The sequence below is a fragment of the Podarcis erhardii genome (genome assembly GCF_964252035.2).
Source record: "Podarcis erhardii genome assembly, chromosome: 1".
Lineage (NCBI taxonomy): Eukaryota > Metazoa > Chordata > Lepidosauria > Squamata > Lacertidae > Podarcis > Podarcis erhardii.
The window spans coordinates 126,800,503-126,820,328 of NC_138497.1; the positions used below are offsets into that span (position 1 = coordinate 126,800,503).

At 44.1% G+C, this 19,826-nt stretch overlaps 1 protein-coding gene across 10 annotated transcripts in view; it reads right to left on the minus strand.

Moving 5' to 3' along the window:
* Nucleotides 1–19,826, minus strand: part of ANKRD44 (ankyrin repeat domain 44) — a 153,094-nt gene that overhangs the window by 76,966 nt on the left and 56,302 nt on the right. For 5 of the 10 annotated variants that reach the window (XM_081863849.1, XM_081863845.1, XM_081863848.1 and 2 more), the window contains exons 1-3: nt 19,356–19,403; nt 14,346–14,429; nt 8,874–8,952 (exon numbers count right to left, since the gene is read on the minus strand). In XM_081863849.1, the coding sequence (XP_081719975.1) occupies nt 8,874–8,952; nt 14,346–14,429; nt 19,356–19,388 (196 nt within the window). In that variant the 5' untranslated portion in view covers nt 19,389–19,403. Of the gene's footprint in view, nt 1–8,873; nt 8,953–14,345; nt 14,430–19,355; nt 19,404–19,826 lie in introns of those variants that run through there. The other 5 variants (XM_081863850.1, XM_081863843.1, XM_081863846.1 and 2 more) reach the window with 1 other exon arrangement.

The following is a 19,826-nucleotide window of genomic DNA, read 5'->3' on the forward strand; positions in this document are numbered from 1 at the left end:
TTCCACTACTGACCTGCATGACTATCGGTCAGAACTTCTGTTGAACTTGATAACTTCTTTACACGATTGGTTTACACACGGGAGACTGCTTAGTATAGCAAAGCCATCCTCACTGGAGAGCTGGTGTGGTAGTTTAAGAGTTTGAGCTACTAAGCTACTTTCCCACCCCGACCTGGCCACAGTGATCCATGCGACAGTCACCTGACTACTGTAATTCGCTCTACGCGGGGCTGCCCTTGAAGCTGTCCCAGAAACTCCAGCGGGTGCAGAATGCTGCAGCGAGGCTCCTCACGGGGTCTCTGCCATGGGAGCATATTCACCCAGTGCTTTTCTAGCTGCACTGGCTCCCGGTGGAGTACAGGGTCAGATTTAAGGTGCTGGTTTTGACCTTTAAAGCCCTTCATGGCCTAGGAGCCTCGTACCTACGGGACCGCCTCTCCTGGTATGCCCCACGGAGAGCCTCAAGGTCCATAAATAGCAACACCCTAGTGGTCCTGGGCCCTAAGGAAGTTAGATTAGCTTCAACCAGAGCCAGGGCCTTTTCAACACTGGCTCCAGCCTGGTGGAACGCTCTGTCTCAAGACCAGGGCCCTGCAGGATCTGATTTCTTTCCGACAGGACCTGTAAGACAAGAGTTGTTCCGCCTGGCCTTTGGCTTGGAGCCAATTTGATTCCCTCCCCCTCTTTCTGTTTTCTTTTTCCTTTCTCCTCCTGTGATGAGGCTGCATTTTAATATTTTAATATTGTATTTTAATCTTGTTTTTAAGTTGTATTCATTCAACTTGTTTTTATTATTGCTTGTTAGCCGCCCTGCGCCTGGCCTTGGCTGGGGAGGGCAGGGTATAAATAAAAATTATTATTATTATTATTATTATTATTATTATTATTATTATTAAGTCCCTCACTCAAGGTAGTTAAGAGTTTGAGCTACTTAGTCCCTCACTCAAGACGTAGGCCACTCTTGGGACAGGGTAGACTGAACTCAAGTAGAGTAGCAGCAAGCGGTTGGATCTGTTCTCCACCCTCTGGATTTCTGCAAAGTAATTTTGATTACTTTGGAGCAGAGCTGTAGCTCACTAGTCCCATGTTAAATGTTTTGAATCTCTAGGTGTTGTTGTTGTTTTTTTAAAAAAGATCAGGTAGCAGAACTGCTGATACCGCACATTGGGGAAGTCAATATTGGGCTATAGGATGGATAGCAATCCTGTCGCACTTCAAATGTAAAGTAAAGGAACCCCTGACCATTAGGTCCAGTCGTGACCGACATTGGGGTTGTGGCACTCATCTGGCTTTATTGGCCGAGAGAGCCGGCGTACAGCTTCCAGGTCATGTGGCCAGCATGACTAAGCCGCTTCTGGCGAACCAGAGCAGCGCACGGAAACGCCGTTTACCTTCCCGCCGGAGCGGTACCTATTTATCTACTTGCACTTTGATGTGCTTTCGAACTGCTAGGTTGGCAGGAGCAGGGACTGAGCAACGGGAGCTCACCCCGTCATGGAGATTCGAACCACCGACCTTCTGATCGGGAAATCCTAGGGCTCTGGGGTTTAACCCACTGTGCCAGCTGGACTACAACTTCCAACATCCCTGACCATTGGCCATGATGGCAGGGGCTGGTGGTAGTTGACGGGCCCAAGGTTATCTGCAGATCTCCATGGCTGAGTAAGAAGCTGAACTTGGGTTCCCACAATCCTACACTCCAATTCAGGGCATCCAATACAATGCCCTCCAGAAATTGCTGAACTACAACTCCCTATCATCCTTGACTACTGGTCAGGCTGGCTAGGGCTGATGAGAACAGGACTCCAACCACATCTGCAAGGACACACAGGTTCTTCAGTCCTGCCTTAAGCTTTTTAAAAAATGTTCCTTTCACACAAGGAGTCTACATGCATGGATAGAGTAGTAAGTGAGTGGGGAATGTGTGGATGTCAGGCACAGGAACTGCATTCATTCAGCACCACCGTGAAGCTCACTGATCAAAGCTTCTGCTGCAGCCAAAACCTGCGAGTGTCCATTTGTAATGTTGCTCACTGCTTGCGTAAGAGGAAACCGACACCAGGAAGCAGCTTATGAACTGGCCTTTGGCTGCTGCACCAAGTTAACTTCCAGGAGGCTGTTGGAGAAGGAAAGGAGCCCTTTTCAAACACTAAACATGACTAACATGCCACTCCTGACTTCTGCAGAGTTTCCCAGATATGTGAATAGGGTTTTCTCTACATACATGCCCTCTACTCTGCATGCATCCTATGGAGGGCGGAGCCCATTGCTGCAATGCCACCTTCTACACAAGTAATTAGCCTTCTTAAAACCCTCTAGCGCCCTCTAGTTTGTGGTGGGTGTTGTGCAGCGGATCTCAAAAAATAGATAACATGTACTTTCAATATGTGGGGATTATATTTGCCCAGTATCTTAGATAATTAAGTAAGATGCCTTCGTTTCTTTATTTAGGCATGTTTTTGAAAGCATAAGGATTAGAAACGTAATAAAGATTACTTCAAACATAATTCGGGGGGGGGGGGAGTCAAAAAAATTTACCAGCAACTTTGGCAAGAGTGGCTGGGGAAACCCAGCCCGATGGGCAAGGTATACATAAATAATAATAATAATTATTATTATTATTATTATTATTATTATTATTGGTGTGCAGAGCACTGTGTGGAATTCGGGCCTGAATGATTCAGCTCCTTTGTGAGCAAGAAATATGACACAATCATGTTTTATGAGGCCTTGTGCAAAATAGCGCTGGGACTGATGCTATATATTCTCTGTGTGTTTCCTGGCTGCTGTTTTTTTTAAAAAACCTCTGAAGTATTATTTCTCACACAGCACATTGCTGCTCATGCCCCTATGGAATACCACCAAGGTTATATGACTTCTGAATTTATTTGCTGCAGCAACCTGTTAGATGAGAAGCAAAGCCTTCTCTATCAAAGCTGCAGTCAAATTTCTTTTTTTCTTTTTAGGCCTACGTTTTCAACGATGCTTCAGAAAGGTTGGAATTGGATGAATGTGGCAAGTGTGAACAGCAGGCGGCATAACTCTCTGCATCTTTTGTTTTTTAATTTAAAGGGAGCGCAAGAAAGATTTACAACCAGCAGCGATATTGTCGGCGGGGCTAGGCGCTGCAAAAAGAATCAGCCCATTGAATTTCCTACAAGGCTCAGGAGAGACATTCTGTGAAATATGCTCATAGTTAGACTTGTGGCACATGAACTGGTGGCAGGACAAATAAACATAGCATCTAATGAATAAAGCATATGTCCTGTGCACTGAAACATGTCAGGAATGGGCCTCTAGGTTTCCATTAAAAGAGAAATTATTCAGGGGTAAAGTAGAAGACCTGCGGCCAGTTGTGTTGAAATGGCACTGTGAAAATGAAGTCACTGTGGCTATGTGAGTTCATGCTGTCTGAGGGTCTTCTATGGCCTAGTTGGAGTGAAATGATGAAGTAGGGCAGGAAGAGAGGGGTTTGTGGGTTTTTAAGTCCTGTCTATATGCATAGCTGTCAACTTACAGATTTGAAAATAAGGGAACAGCGGCCTTGAAAATAAGGGACCAGCAGCCTTGAAAATAAGGGACCTGCAGCCTCACCTGTTCCAGGCACTCCAGTCTTCCTCTCCTCCTGCAGTCTGGTCAAACTCATGCTGGTAGCTTCGAGAACACTGTCCAACCAACTTTGTAACCAGAGGTTCAACTGAATAGAATCTGAATCACATGCACCACAAGGCCTATGCAGCCTCAACTTAAGATGGCTCCCCGGCCTGGCTTTGCACTACAAAGTTTGCAGCAGCATGTGCAACAAAATGGCGTCCAGCATTCAAAAAAACCCTCAGCTTGCATTAACTAGCCACACACAAGGCATGCAAGCTCCACCCCCAGTCATTCTTAGACTTCTTATTGGGTGAGCAACACAGCCAAGCAACACAGCTGGAGCCTCCCTCCTCCCTGGCCGGCAGGGAGAGAGGGAGAGGAGCTGCTTCCTTTGAAATTTAAGGGACATCATTTAAGGGACATTTAAGGGACATCCATCAATAAGGGACAGCAGTGGGACATGGCGCTGGAATAAGGGATTGTCCCTTCAAATAAGGGACACTTGAAGCTATGTCTATATGTACGGCTAAGTGGCAGAAGATATGTGTTTCACGCAAGAGATCCCAGGTTCAATGCCTGACAGTTTCCAGTTCCTGAATACCAGTTCCTGGAAACCACAGGATGAGAATTCAGCAGCCAGGTTGCTCACCGGAGGAAGACAATCTGAGCATATTACACCGATCCTGGTCCAACTGCACTAGCTCCCAATTAGTTTCCGGGCCCAATTCAAAGTGCTGGTTTTGACCTATGAAGCCTTAAACAGCTCAGGACCACAATACCTCAAGGACCACCTCTTTCCATATGAACCTCCCTGGACCCTGAGATCATCCTCTTAGGCCTTCATGTGCCTCCTCCTCAAGAGGTTTGGAGGGTGGCAACACAAGAACGGGCCTTCTCTGCAGTGGCTCCCCGTCTGTGGAATGCTCTCCCCAGGGAAGCTCACCTGGCGCCTTCCTTATACACCGTTAGGCGTCAGGCAAAAACGTTCCTTTTTAACCAGGCCTCTGGATGATTTGATTTACACCCTTTTAAAATGTGGGGATTGGGGGGGAGTTCTTGGGTTGTCATTTTTATTTTTATTATGTATTTTGTAGTTTATATCTTGATTTTATTCTGTTAACTGCCCTGAAATCCCCAGATATAGGGTGGTATATAAATTCAATAGATAGATAGATAGATAGATAGATAGATAGATAGATAGATAGATAGATATAGATGATGAAAGAAAGAAAGAAAGAAAGAAAGAAAGAAAGAAAGAAAGAAAGAAAGAAAGAAACCGTATTTTTCGCTCTATAAGAAGCACCAGACCACAAGACACACCTAGTTTTGGGAGAAGGAAAACAAGAAAAAAAATATTCTGAATCTCAGAAGCCAGAACAACAAGAGGGATCGCTGCGCAGTGAAAGCAGTGATCCCTCTTGCTGTTCTGGCTTCTGTGATAGCTACGCAGCCTGCATTCACTCCATAAGACGCACACACATTTCCCCTTACTTTTTAGGAGGGAAAAAGTGAGTCCTATAGAGCAAAAAATACGGTAGATAGATAATGATGATGATGATGATGCTCGAGTCCTGCTTGCAGGGTTCCCGCAGGCATCTGACTGGCAACTGTGAAAACAGGATTGGGCCATTGATCTGATCAAGCAGGCCCTTCTTATGTCATATGAACTTGTGTGGTGCTAGAATCACGTGACGGCACAGATCTAAGCTTGAAGGTTCAGATTCTAGCCTCATGTAACAGGATGGAGGATGCCCCAGAGATTGCCTCAACCCAGAGAAATCTCATCCCCAACATTCTGAATCCTTCGTGGGGAGGGAATGGTCACAGCGTGGCAGGGATCCAGTGTCGTAAGTGGCCAAGTGCCAGCTCACAAACCACATGAAGATGCGACAAACTGCCCCCTTTTTCCGTCTGTCCTGGATTTCTGTTTGCTTGCGCTTAAAGGGTCAAATGAGAACCTTCCCCAGCAGGCTCACAGCTGAGTTGGCTACCCTTTGTAAGTGAATGGTGCAGCCTTCACTTGATCCACCCCCCTCCCGCCAAAGGAAACTACAAATCAAGCCAAGAATAAGTATCCTGCTGTATACTTCGGGCCAGCCATTAGGAGAACCAGACAATGTGAGCTAGTCATGTTCTTTAATATTCCCATTGCATTTCTGACAGTAAAGAAAGCAGGCCGGGTGGGGGTGGGGGATATATTGCAAGAGGCAAGCAAATAAAAGTTGCAACTAATAATAGTTTTTCAGAAGTCTACTCTGATTTGCCTGCATATTTTACAAGTTTCGGTAAATTATTATATTTGGTTATTATTTAACAGATGTCATTTACTTGCTTCCAGACTTTTGCGGGTGTTTGTATTGGTAGGATCTGACATGTGTCTTATGAGACGTTTCTGTTTTCGAATATTGCCGTAATTTAAACAATAACTATAATGTAGGTGTGTGACTCTCTGACATTCAAGATCAGTCTTCTGCTTATAATTTTGAGCATTTGATCTTACGTTACTAGGAATAACAGATGACGACACATACATTTGCCTATGTGTGTGTCAAAATCCTTTAAAGAACACAACACATCCTGGGTTTGCCACCAATTTCATAGTTGCTGTATTCTATTTTAACATTTCTCAAAATTTATGTTTCTATCACTTCATGCCCTTCCAGTCCATTTTTGCAGCTAGGCTCATTGATGAAGTAGCAGCAGCTGGAATAGCAGATAGAGATTGTCTTTAAGCTTTGCAGATAATCCCACTGTAATTGTATCATGAAAAATGTTGTTTAAAAATTAAAGCTTTCAAGAAACAGGAAATGTTGTACCTTGCCAAAGACACTACACATTTAAACATGTTTTATTAAGTCTAATAGCATATGTTTTAGACCAGCACTAATTGTCAAAAGGCTTTCTCACATGTCCTTGATTTCTGTGCAAAGGATTTGACAGGGAGGGGAAATAATTGTTTCTAACACCTTCGATAAAGAAAACATGGCCCTTGTTTTGTATTTCTGCATTGCACATCTGATCCCCACAGTTTGTACTGGTACAACAGCTGCCGGCTTCACTGTCTCCAAGGCATAGATGTGGTCATCCACATCTTCAAATCCAAGCCATGGTGGTACAAACTGTGTGAGACAAACAATTCCATGCTAATACATGCATCATGTCCATATGAAAGAAGACCCCATGTAAGATGTAGCGTTACCACCAGTGTTTCAAATTGCCACCAAGGCTTCAAAGGGTCTGAAGTTAAAAGTTGCCTTGCTGAACTGGACTCTACGCCCTGTGCCCAGGGATGCCTGGTGGCATTAGGAGCACTACAAGTTGGTGTGGCTTGGCCAAAACACTTTGTTGTTGTTTAGTCGTTTCGTCGTGTCCAACTCTTCGTGACCCCATGGACCAGAGCACGCCAGGCACTTCTGTCTTCCACTGCCTCCCGCAGTTTGGTCAAACTCATGCTGGTAGCTTTGAGAACACTGTCCAACCATCTCGTCCTCTGTCGTTCCCTTCTCCTTGTGCCCTCCATCTTTCCCAGCATCAGGGTCTTTTCCAGGGAGTCTTCTCTTCTCATGAGGTGGCCAAAGTATTAGAGTCTCAGCTTCACAATCTGTCATTCCAGTGAGAACTCAGGGCTGATTTCCTTAAGAATGGATAGGTTTGATCTTCTTGCAGTCCATGGGACTCTCAAGAGTCTTCTCCAGCACCATAATTCAAAAGCCAATTCAGAAGGCTTGGCAGGCCTCATTAGGCCTGAGGGCTGGAGGATTCTCACCCCGAACTAAAGGATCTCAAAGAAAGATTGAGTAGCCCAAGCAGAACAAGGCCTTCGTAGGTAACAAGCAAAGAGAGAAGGAGGAAAGGGCCAACTCAGCAGAATGAGGAGGAGGGCCTCCAGACTTACCACATTTTGCAGTAACCGAGGTAACACACATTGCCACCTAAAGAGGTGGTACATAGGAACAGTAACTTCAAAGTCCAACATTACTTGTATCACTGCTCAGAACAAAGACTTTGCACCAACTCTGGGTTTTCCAACAACCTATTCTAGCCATTGGATACAAACAATGTTTCCACCAGGTCCATCAAAGCTGTACTGTATGCAGTCTGCACTCTGGGTCACAGATGAAGGGGAATATTGGTGGCACAGGTAGAGCTGTACTGCAGTTCACTTTCCTTTTTGAGATGTGTGATCCATACCCTGCAACGTTCCTCAGGTGAAGTAGGGTCATTTTCATCTGAGGAATGTTGGGAGGGTATGGCGGCCAACTATCACCCCATCGCTATCCAAAATGTATCCACATCATTCAGAAAATCACCTTGAGCAAGGTAACAAATCCCAAACAATACAAGCATGCATATTTCTACCGACTGCTGCATATTGAAGGCACGTCCAAAGATCAACAACCCAGTTTGAAGAAGCAAGATCTCAACACATGTGATCTTGAAGACTCTCATCACAGTGCATACATCGAGATTTATTTATTTTGTAAATATAGAGGTCTTACCTCTGGTGCAAGCCAATATCACAGTTCCAAAAGGCCTCCCTCCCTTTTAAAAAACAGAATCATAGGAATGGAGATTGCCTCCATTCCACCCCCTGAAAAACACAAACCTCAGTTTTGCCCATTGGGGGAGCAGGTTACTCAAGGCTGGTAACATTTGCTCTTGAGGTCTTGTGTACTTCCCTGAGAATGTTCTTTTTAAAAATTGTTTTAAAAATGAATTTTCTCTTTAAAAAAGATGCATGTACACAGGCAGAGGAACACCAAAATCGGGAAAGGGTAGTGAAGAGAAGGGGAGAAGTCTGTTTGCCCCTTCTTGGGTGGGTGACTTTGCGGGCAGGCCCCCAGGCCTCCTCTGTGAACTGGACTATTGCAGGCCGGATTGTCCTCCTGCCACCAAATTGGCCAAAGGCAGCAGGAAAGAGTGTTCCCCGGGGCGTTGGACCAACTGGCCAATGGTGGCGCTTGGCCTCGCATGCCCAGAGTAGGGATAATTTCCCAGCCTGCTAGGCCCTCTGGCCTCTGCCTCTCGCCAGAAATGACTGAGGAGAGGAACAAAAGAAACTCAGCCTGAATATCAAGCTCCACCTACTTGTGTGGACAGTGACCAGGAGAAGGGCAATGAATATTATGACTTATGGGACTATCACAGCTGATGGGACAAGGTGCGGAACATGCACACAGAAAACGCAGATCTGAATGAGCTGTTTGTGATATACAGCCAACATCTACACGCACCGATGGCCATTTTACTTTCCTAATGGTGACACAGGAACTACGTACCTGACAAGATTAGAAGCTCAATTATCTCTGCATCCCCCAGGAAAGCAGCAACGTGAAGAGGGGTCCTCTTCTCTGTGTCCTAAAATGCAAAAGAGACATGGTCATTCCAGAATTACTAACCAAAGGCCTACGGGCTGCCGTTGTAGCAGGTCTGTGGACTGCAGCCACTCCTGGGAAGCTCCCTCAATGCAGTTCAAGATATAGGGATTACCAGCAGATGGTTTTCAAATTTCGTTTTGCTTCACCCTCTACTGCTTCCAGTCAGGGTGCCCCAAGTGTGAAGATGGGGCAATTGCTGCCGCCTACAGAGTTGGCTCTGGGACTTGAGGGGGTAGGGGTCTTTATGTTAGGCACACAAAACAGATATTTCTATCATGCCACTTCTGAACTCCTTCGATCCTCCACGCAGTGTGAATATGGCAGCATTCTTGGGACAGCATTGGGTCTTTTGTAGAGATGGGCAAATTTGTCAATTTGGGTTTCAGTTTCTCATTTTCCAACCTTATGAACGTTTCCACACCAGTTGGCATTTTTTCTAAGGCCTCCTGAAAATTCATTTCTCCTACCATACACATTTTTGTATGCAATTTTGCTTAATACACAAGTGTTTGCAATGCAATTTTCCTAATATAATGCATTTGTTTATGTGTTTTTTTCACCTCATTTTCCCTTCACATTAACTTTGGCTGATATCAAATCCAGACCTGCTCTTTTTGGGCCTCTTGCACTTTTGCAGATGGGAGAACAGATTTGTTAGCAATATTTTGCTCACAATGCAGCCTTTTCACTTTATGACTTAAAACTGTAGAAGTCAGAGATCCAACAGGTGTGGGGCAGCATTTTTTTATAGGCTTTTTACATTTTGTAATTCAGGTTGCCCCCTGACCAACTTTTGATTGGTCACACCAGATTGATTCACTTCTGACCACTTTGATTATGAAAGCGGGATCTAAACTGAAGGAAATGAGAGTAAGATGTGTGGGAAATACAACAGTGATATTTAAATTTATCATGAATACTGAATTTCCCTATGAGTAAAGGAGACTTCGCTTCCATATCTATGTACCTCCTAGCATTCATCCACGGTGGGTCTCATTTTTTAAGTAGCAATGATCTGCATTAGCTGGAGCACAAAATTTCAAGCGTTTGCCAAAAGGTTTCTGCAATTATCTGCATCTTACTCTCCACCTGTATTCCACCTAAACATAATGATAATTATGACAGCAGAATGGTAATTATGAAGGAAAAGGCAGCAAGCAGAAGAAAAATAACCACTTATGAAGCACTGCGCAAGTAGACATGATTTCTGGATAAACCTTTGTTGCTGTTGATTTAGGCAAGGTTCTACAGCATGGTGCCTTTGTGACAATGGTATTAGCTCCAGGGTTTGGGGAGGCAAGATGGACAAGATGTCCTCAAACAGATACCTCCCTAAGTGAGCCCAGCTCCTCCTTGCTGTTGTCCCTGCTGCTCATTTGCTTGCCCTCTTCTGTTTGGGAGCTTCGGGAGAGGGCAAAATGAGTAGAAGCTGCTGCTCCTTCTTCTTGTTCCTTCTATTGTGAACTCACTTGGAGGAGACAGGTGTGCAGGCAGCAACAGTATGGAGAAGGAACGACAGAGCCAGGGGCCCCAAAGGGTTGGCAGTGGGTTCCCTGCTGAGGTGTGGGCCTTAGCTGGTGCCCAGCAATACCCACACCTGATGCTAACCCTGCTGTGAAAGGAGAAAGGCTCTCCTGAAAGCAGTTGGTGGCTACAACAAGCACAGGAGATATTGATGTCTAGGTCTGCCACACTGTCTTGCTCTCACTATTAATCTCATGCAAAAATTATAAAGGAAAACCAACAAGTAAGTTCCTGCTGGATCAGCCCAAAGTCCAATCTATTATTATTATTATTAATAATAATAATAATAATAATTTTTATTTATACCCCGCCCTCCCCAGCCAAGGCCGAATAATAATAATAATAATAATAATAATTTTTATTTATACCCCGCCCTCCCCAGCCAAGGCCGGACTCAGGGCGGCCAACAACCAATAATAAAAATGAGTTGAATGAATACAACTTAAAAACAAGATTAAAATACAACATTAAAACAATTAAAATGCAGCCTCATCACAGGAGGAGAAAAGAAAAAGAAAGAGGGGGAGGGAATCAAATTGACTCCAAGCCAAAGGCCAGGTGGAACAACTCTGTCTTACAGGCCCTGCGGAAAAAAATCAGATCCTGCAGGGCCCTGGTCTCATGAGACAGAGCGTTCTACCAGGCTGGAACCAGTGCTGAAAAGGCCCTGGCTCTGGTTGAGGCTAATCTAACTTCTTTAGGGCCCGGGACCTCTAGAGTGTTGCTATTTATGGACCTTAAGGTCCTCTGTGGGGCATTCCAGGAGAGGCAGTCCCGTAGGTACGAGGGCCAAGCAGTCAATGGTTCGTTCCATAAACTCAGTTCTGTGCATGCACATTTATTGTGAGGGTTGCAAAACTTCAGGCATTCAGTAGCCACCAGAACCCAAAAAAGTTAAATCTGGCAGCTGAGAAGCTGCTTTCCCCTTCTCTAGAATATCTCACAATCTCCAAAATAGGGCAAACCTTTTCCTTCCAACATAAGAAGGTGATTCCACCAGATAAATGAGCCCCCCCCCCCACAAAAAGGTCTAAAACAACAGAAGGAAGGACTGCACATGTTGTTAGTGTAAGTAGAGCCATGTTTCAAGTATACAGTCTTTAAAAAAAGAACAAAAAAGGCCTGTCCAAGACAATAGATACCATTAAACAAGGCTAAATATATAGTTGTTGAAGGAAGAGGCAGGATTAATTTATCTCTTGGCCTTGCTGAACTTTTTCATTGTTCTGTCTCAAGACTGATGCATCACAATGACTATTTTTCTTGCTGACAATAAACAGTAGTGAAAAGCAGTTCATGAAAAACAGCATTTGTATACTTTCTTATTCTGAAAGGTAGGCAAGTCTTTGATTATCCCTGTACCTAACTGTCTAATTGTTTAATCAGAACAGTAATATGTGCAGAGACAATCAGTCCTGCCATTGTTTCAAGCAAGGTGTCAACAAACCAAGAAAATTTCCAAAATGGAGATTTCTCGATGTCGTTTTTAGAATCAGCTGTAGAACGAGAAACTCTAAGGTTACTAGCTAAATGGCTACTTCATTATTTTAATTTTTACAGTCATGGCTGGGGAAAATAAACCTAAAGCTGGCACAATCCACAAAACTATATCGAGGTGGCAATTTTCAGGGCACAGTCAACAACAAAATTCATTTTGTGATGACGAGTTGGGAACTAATCACAAGAATGCTTCAAAACATGTATTGCATTTTGGTGGTTGGCTTCCATCAAAATGGCTCAAACTCAGCACCTTTCATACATTGTTATGCATATCAAAGAGGGGCACTGCCAGTTTGACACATCAAAGAAATTGAATGAGCAGCCACTACATGCACACAAAATACCTAATTTGTGTTCTCTCAGAAACACAAAATGTTTTTTTGAACTTGCATAGACTTTGCACCTTTAAAGCACATTTCTCCCCACAAAAAATTCAGGGCACTGCAGTTTGATAAAAAGGGCTGCTGAGAATTGTAACTCTGTGAGGGGGAGATTTAAAAGGCCAGAATTCTTTGAGGGAAATAATTTGTTTTAAAGCTATGGTGCACATGCTGTCTATGTCAGACTGGGAAAACAACAGATCAGAAAATTGGGTCTGCGATACTGATAAAGAAGGTTAATCTAGCCATGAAGCGTTGGTTCCTTAAGATATAGGACGAGATGTGGTTTAATTAGGCTGGCTGGCAGCCTTCATAAAGTCAGGGAGTCTACTTAGCTGGCTCCCTGAACTATCCACATTATTTAGGTTGGGCACAAGACAATAATGCTCTACAAAACTCGATAACAGGAATTCAAAACTTCCTTGTAGCTGTGGGCAGTGGGCCAGTGAAGCCACATGCAGGAACAGTGTGTTTACAACGACGAGTGGACAGATAAGAAATCAACAATGCCATAAACGAAAAACCAGCATCTCATTTCTCCTCATGTTCAGTAAGAAAAATGGAGCCGTCTTAACTGCATGAACGAAACAAGTGGTTTTCCAAACCCCAACAAGTATGTCGCCGAAGGAGAAGCCTGTTTTATGTCCACATACGGTAATATTTTTAACCCATGCAAGCAGATTAGGGAGGAAAACAAAGAATTCTGTTCCAATTTCCCCAGGGCAGTCATGCACATTAAGCAGCAAACACGACACACCACAATTATATTGTAGTTTTAAACCGTACAACAGTTCTTCATCGGTTAAAGGAACAGCAGCCTTTTCTCACATGGCTTGAAATGACAAAGTTTTATTCTGTGGTGGCCTGGCTGCCAGGAACTTGGGAACCTCACCGTGGAATTTAAACAACTGGATCGTCCCACTCACCTGTCTAAGTTGATCCAGGAGAAAAATTCCCCAACCCTGCTATACTGGACTATCAGGAAAACTACAGAAAATTCCTCACAGAGAAGAAAGCAGAAAGCCAGTAAAAACAGATCACAGGTGACAGTCAGACACATGAAAATGGATGAAAATGATCATCTCATCTTCCACTCACACTTTCCAACAGGGCTGTTGCTAGACTTGGAATTTGAAAATCATGATAATTAGAGAATTGCATTTTTCAGCTGCTGATTAAGTACAACAACTAAGCCTCTCTCTCTGGCCAACACCAGTGGGAGAATTTCATACCACTTGGGATTATTCCTTAGGCAAGCCACTCCTACATAAATCTCTCCACTGAAAAAAAGCAGGGAAGGAAGAATTGTCATAGCTTGTCTTTGGCATCTGTCTGTCTCAAGAGACAATGGAGTCTGCCTTTGCTGCTCTGACCTTTCAAAGTGCGCAAGCCTGGGCAGTCTGTATGGAGGCCCTGGCCTGCCCAGACAACAAGACCCCCACCCCACCCCACCCCACCCCACCCCACCCCGCTCGGCCTTGCTGGTGTGGTCCAAAGGAAAGCACAGCAATACGTTTAACACCAGCTTGGCTGCAGGAGTTGCCAGGAGGTATACAAGATGTCATCCAACCATCTTAGGGACTCCACTCCGAATTTGTGTAGAATTGACTCTTTAGCCTTTTCTTCTCCCAAAGATGTCCCACAAGGAAGCAGAGGTTGAGGATCAGAGTTTTCCTTCTCCTAGATAGGCTACCTTCTCAGATTCACAAGCCTCATCTGCCCCTGACTTCTCTCTGCAGCACATGCAGAAACCGCGTTCTTGACTGTTGGTCCCATTAGCTATTACGGTATAAAAATGATCCCAAGTGTACTTCGTTGGGGATGGGGCCCAAAATCTTGAGAATAGGCCTCTAGACTTTGGGTAGAGGAACACCTCTGCACCTCAAAAAAAATATGAATCAGCATTTCTGCTGGTCAAATCTTGTAAGACAAGGTTTTTTTGGTGGGGGGATTAGACACAGTCACTTACCAGAGCATTGACATCTTCTGTTTTGTAGATCAACATACGTATCTCATCAGGATCACCATTGAAAATTGCTTGGACCAGCGGGGGCTAGAAGAGACAAAAAATAAGAGAAGGGGGAATGATTGAATGTCAAACCCATTACACGCTCCAAGATATTTCCAGCCATGTTAAATGTCGTATTTACACTAGACTGCCCTGAAATCTGAATCAACTGCCCACTAGTCGGTTGAGGATTGGGGGCATTAAATCCTGCTGCTTTGGCCCACACCCGTTTCCTGCAAGGGAAAGAGGCATGCAGCCAACACAGGATTTTAGCTGCTCTTCTGCCCATCAGATGGTATGGTTTAGATATGGCCTGGTTTATTTACCGTATTTTTCGCTCTATAAGACGCACTTTTTCTCTCCTAAAAAGTAAGGGGAAGTGTGTGTGCGTCTTATGGAGCAAATGCTGCGCGAAGCCTCTTCAGCACAGCAGGAGCGTTCCTCCCACTGCACTGAAGAGGCTTTGTGTTGCTTTCGCTGAAGCCAGAACAGCAAGAGGGATTGCTGCGCAGCAATCCCTCTTCCTGTTCTGGCTTCAGGGATAGCCACGCAAAGCCTCTTCAACAACATTTGATTCAGAATATTTTTTTTCTTGTTTTCTTCCTCTAAAAACTAGGTGCGTCTTATGGTCAAGTGAGTCTTATAGAGCGAAAAATATGGTATATATTGCTTTTTAGTGCAAATCCTTCCCCCCCCAAAAAACAGTCGGCAACCTTGTACCATATTAATACAAAATAAATATACAATGAAAGTGCAAAACATTCAATACATCAATGGAAACAATAAGACATCGCAAGTGACATCAACTGATGGTTGGGTGGCTTGGGGGAAATGATCTTGTGAACCAACTTGAACCCTGTAACAGGCCAAGACTGACTTACACCAACAACCCTCTATGCGCTACTATCTCAGCTGCTAACAATGGTTCTTTATAACTGCCTGCTAGATTTCTGAAAACTGGTCAACATCCTTCTGCAACTTTAAAAATATATGCACTCTAAATACCATATTCTCCTGGCTGTCTGCTAACAAAGGCCAGAGAAGGGAGAGTGATGTTGCACTGGAATAAGAAAGGGGGCACTTGAACCCATAGCCTGTCCCCGGAGAAAAAGCAGCATTTGCCTTTGCACAGCACTTACAACCATAAGTGCGCACACACAATGTTCATATGTTTCTATGCAGTGGAAGGGCGCTTGGGAAACTTACATCATTGCTGTTGCATTCATGGAATCTAGGGTATAGTGTGAATGGCTAAAGCAGGAAATAATTAAGCAGCTGGTCCTTCAGTAGTTGGAAACTATTACTGATGAGACTGAAAGAAACATCTGCTCCGAGAGTTCACCATAAGCTGCCCCTTTCAGTCTATATTTAGAGGCGAGATCTATCCGTGGTTCTTAACATCCTTTAAACTTATTTAAAAGCATGATCATGAAGCAGAGGTGGGGAGCTGACGGGGGCTGGGGCGCCAGATCCTTATCTCCGTTCACCCCCAAGGACCAAGTCTGGCACATGGGCAAAGCCACCCACATGCCATTTCACCTCCTGCCCTAATGACATCAGGTAACATATTTTTGCCTACAGGTGAAACTCGGAAAACTAGAATATCGTGGAAAAGTTAGTTTATTTCAGTAATTCGACTTAAAAGGTGAAACTAATATATGAGATAGACTCATGACATGCAAAGCGAGATATGTCAAGCCTTTATTTGTTATAATTGTGATGATTATGGCGTACAGCTGATGAAAACCCCAAATTAACATTCTAAGAAATTAGAATATTAAATGAAATCAGCAAAACAAGGACTGCAAATAGAGCAATATTGGACCTCTGAGAAGTCGTTGTTGTTTAGTCATTTAGTCGTGTCCGACTCTTCGTGACCCCATGGACCAGAGCACGCAAGGCACTCCTGTCTTCCACTTCCTGCCGCAGTTTGGTCAGACTCATGCTGGTGGCTTCGAGAACACTGTCCAACCATCTCGTCCTCTGTCATCCCCTTCTCCTTGTGCCCTCCATCTTTCCCAACATCAGGGTCTTTTCCAGGAATCCTTCTCTTCTCATGAGGTGCCCAAAGTATTTGAGCCTCAGCTTCAGGATCTGTCCTTCCAGTGAGCACTCAGGGATGATTTCCTTCAGAATGGATAGGTTTGATCTTCTTGCAGTCCATGGGACTCTCAAGAGTCTCCTCCAGCACCGCAATTCAAAAGCATCAATTCTTCGGTGATCAGCCTTCTTTATGGTCCAGCTCTCACTTCCATACATCACTACTGGGAAAACCATAGCTTTAACTATACAGACCTTTGTTGGCAAGGTGATGTCTCTGCTTTTTAAGATGCTGTCTAGGTTTGTCATTGCTTTTCTCCCAAGAAGCAGGCGTCTTTTAATCAACACAGACTGTGGAAACTTCAAACTGGACTTCAAGCATCTGGCATTGTGTGCCTCTCCATTCTTCCTCCAGACTCTGGGTCCTTGGTTTTCAAATGAGATGCAAAAGCTGCTCCCATCAGAAAAGAGATTTGGAGAGCCATGTCATCAGCTGGTGTTGGTCCACTGTGCTTCATTAAGTCCAGGGTCAACGCAGCAATCTACCAGCAGATTTTGGAGCACTTCATGCTTCCTTCCACAGACGATCTTTATGGGGATGCTGACTTCATTTTCCAGCAGGACTTTGGCCCCTGCCCACACTCCCAAAAGTACCAAAACCTGGTTCAATGCCCATGGGAGTACTGTGCTTGATTGGCCAGCAAACTCGCCTGACATGAACCCCATAGAGAATCTATGGGGCATTGCCAAGAGAAAGATGAGAGACATGAGACCGAGCAATGTAGAAGAGCTGAAGGCTGCTATTGAAGCTTCCTGGTCTTCCATAACACCTCAGCAGTGCCACAGGCTGATAGCATCCATGCCATGTCACATTGAGGCAGTAATTGATGCAAAAGGGGCCCAAACCAAGTACTGAGTACATAGGCATGCTTCTACTTCTCAGAGGTCCAATATTGCCCGATTAGCAATCCTTGTTCCGCTGATTTCATTTAATATTCTAATTTTCTGAGATTGTTAATTTGGGGTTTTCATCATCACAATTATAACAAATAAAGGCTTGACATATCTCGCTTTGCATGTCATGAGTCTATCTCATATATTAGTTTCACCTTTTTAGTCGAATTACTGAAGTAAATGAACTTTTCCACGATATTCTAATTTTACGAGTTTCACCTGTATGCCATTTGACATCAAATGCTTCCTAAGCACTATCAGCTGATGGTTGGCGCTTGGGAGGCCATGATCAGCTGACAATCAGTGCTGTGCTACACCTTTTTAAAAATAAATAATTTTATGCTTGAGACACACTTTGTAACAGGCAAATCTCTTCCCCCATTCTTTCAGATCTGGCCAGTATTACCCAGGAATGTAAAATGTATCATTAAAGTCATCTAATATAGTGGATCACTGAAGTCACCTTGGTACCTGAGTCTCCTGAAATCTTCTGGGGAGTCCCTCCTTAAAGTCCCACCTTTGGGTATTACACATTACTTAGTGACACCGGACAGGGCCTTCTCTGCGACGGCACCCCACTTGTGGAATGCCCTCCCATCTGATATTTGCTTGGCAACAACCTTATTCAGTTTGGTGCCTGGTTAAAACCTGGTTATTTACTCAAGCTGCTAGTAACTGTTCATCTCACCGCTTAACTTGGAGTAACACTGACCCCCTCATCTAAAACCACAAATTGGCTAGCAGGGAGCATGATGTTCACAGCGGGCCTTTGCTTAGTTGCTGACGCATCCTTTACACATGCACAAAAGTCTTTAAGCCCTTAAAGAGCAAGCCTAATAATAAGACCTCATAATAATAGGTCTTGAAGCCCTATAAATAACATTATAGATCTTCAGTCAGGTTGCTCAGTATGCTAGAGGTGTACACTGAGTAAATACAGATTTTCCCCTTCGGCTTTCTGAGCTAATTTTGGCCAGAAGCTTGGCTTCAAAATGGCTCATTTCCATTTTTCTGTGTATAACCAGACTCCTGCCCTCAGGATTGCTAATGTTTCCAGGTGAAACAGAGGCCAATTCCTGCACTCTCCCCCTGGAATCAGGCCATTCTCCTACCACAGAAAATTGCAACAACTGAGCTGTGTGTGTTTTGACAACAAGACAGGCCTACATTTTTCAAACCAAGTGGGTGGGGTTCTGAAAATAGGCATTTTTGAAGTGTGTGTGCCACTTCTGAAAAGGAAAAAGAGCAGAGATGAATTTCCATTCCATTTTCAACTCACTCTTTTTCATGATAGCAATTCCAACCCTCTCCCATAGTTGATGGTAGTTCAATAGGCAAAGGAGTGGAATAAATGTAATTATGATCCACTCTTAAAATATCATCTCCAATTCTAAAATCTGTAAGGGCGGGGGGGGGGGGCGGACCTCAGAAAATTCAAAGAAAATGTTTTAGGGCAGTTAATTCCAAACTTTTAACAACAGAGAGAGAGATTTATTTGACATGATTTATATACCAACTTGGTTGTGATAACACAATGAAACGGTTCACACGCCAAAATTGAAATTATCAAGAAAGCACAGTGAAAATCAGGTATTTATAAAGCATTCAAGACGAATTAGAATCCGAAGTACAGTACAGTACAGTAACCAAAAACAGAACTAAGCAGCTTTGGGAGGATGTCATTCTGAACAGAGAAAACGGGGAGGAGGAAGGAGGGGGCGTTTAATCCTTCTACCTCCAACTTCTTTTTTTGCTTCAAATCTGCACCACAACATTATCCACCTTACAGAAGCAAAATGTCAGCTCAGGGGAGGATGGAGAGATTTTGAGGGGAGAAGTCGCAAGCAGGGAAAATCTCTTTCACACACAGCACCCCCTGCCCCCAGAAGAAAATGGCTGGAGACACCATACATGGTCTGGGGCTCATGAGAACCTTTAACTGTACAATTTATTTTTTTAAATACAACCCAGGTTCACCTGGGAAATGAATGGGCTAACTATAACTAACATACCCAGCTTGTTTAACCTGTATTTTGCCCCTTTCCTTGCCAGGCCTCACCATCCACAACCAGGACTCTAGGGCTCCAACATCCCCACAGAGTCCACCCATAGCCTTCCCTGGGTAACTACGAATAGCATTTAAAATTGCTTAGGATTTTCCAGTATGCCCCAGAGCAACGCAACACTGGTCGTCCTGAGGCACTGTGGTTTTTTTTTTTTAATCTAAAAAAATGGCTATCTACCAATGTCACCAGGTACGCCCACAGCCAAAGCCCCCCCCCCAAAAGCGGTCCATGTCAATTCTGCTCTTCCAACAGCTGGATAATGAAAAGCAGAGCATTTATGGCCCAGGCACTTTAAAGAGTAAAACCCAGGGTCTCTCTCCACCCACGATTTCTTGTTTCCCAGGCAGGGGAATGATCCACCAAGTATTATCAGCAAACACAA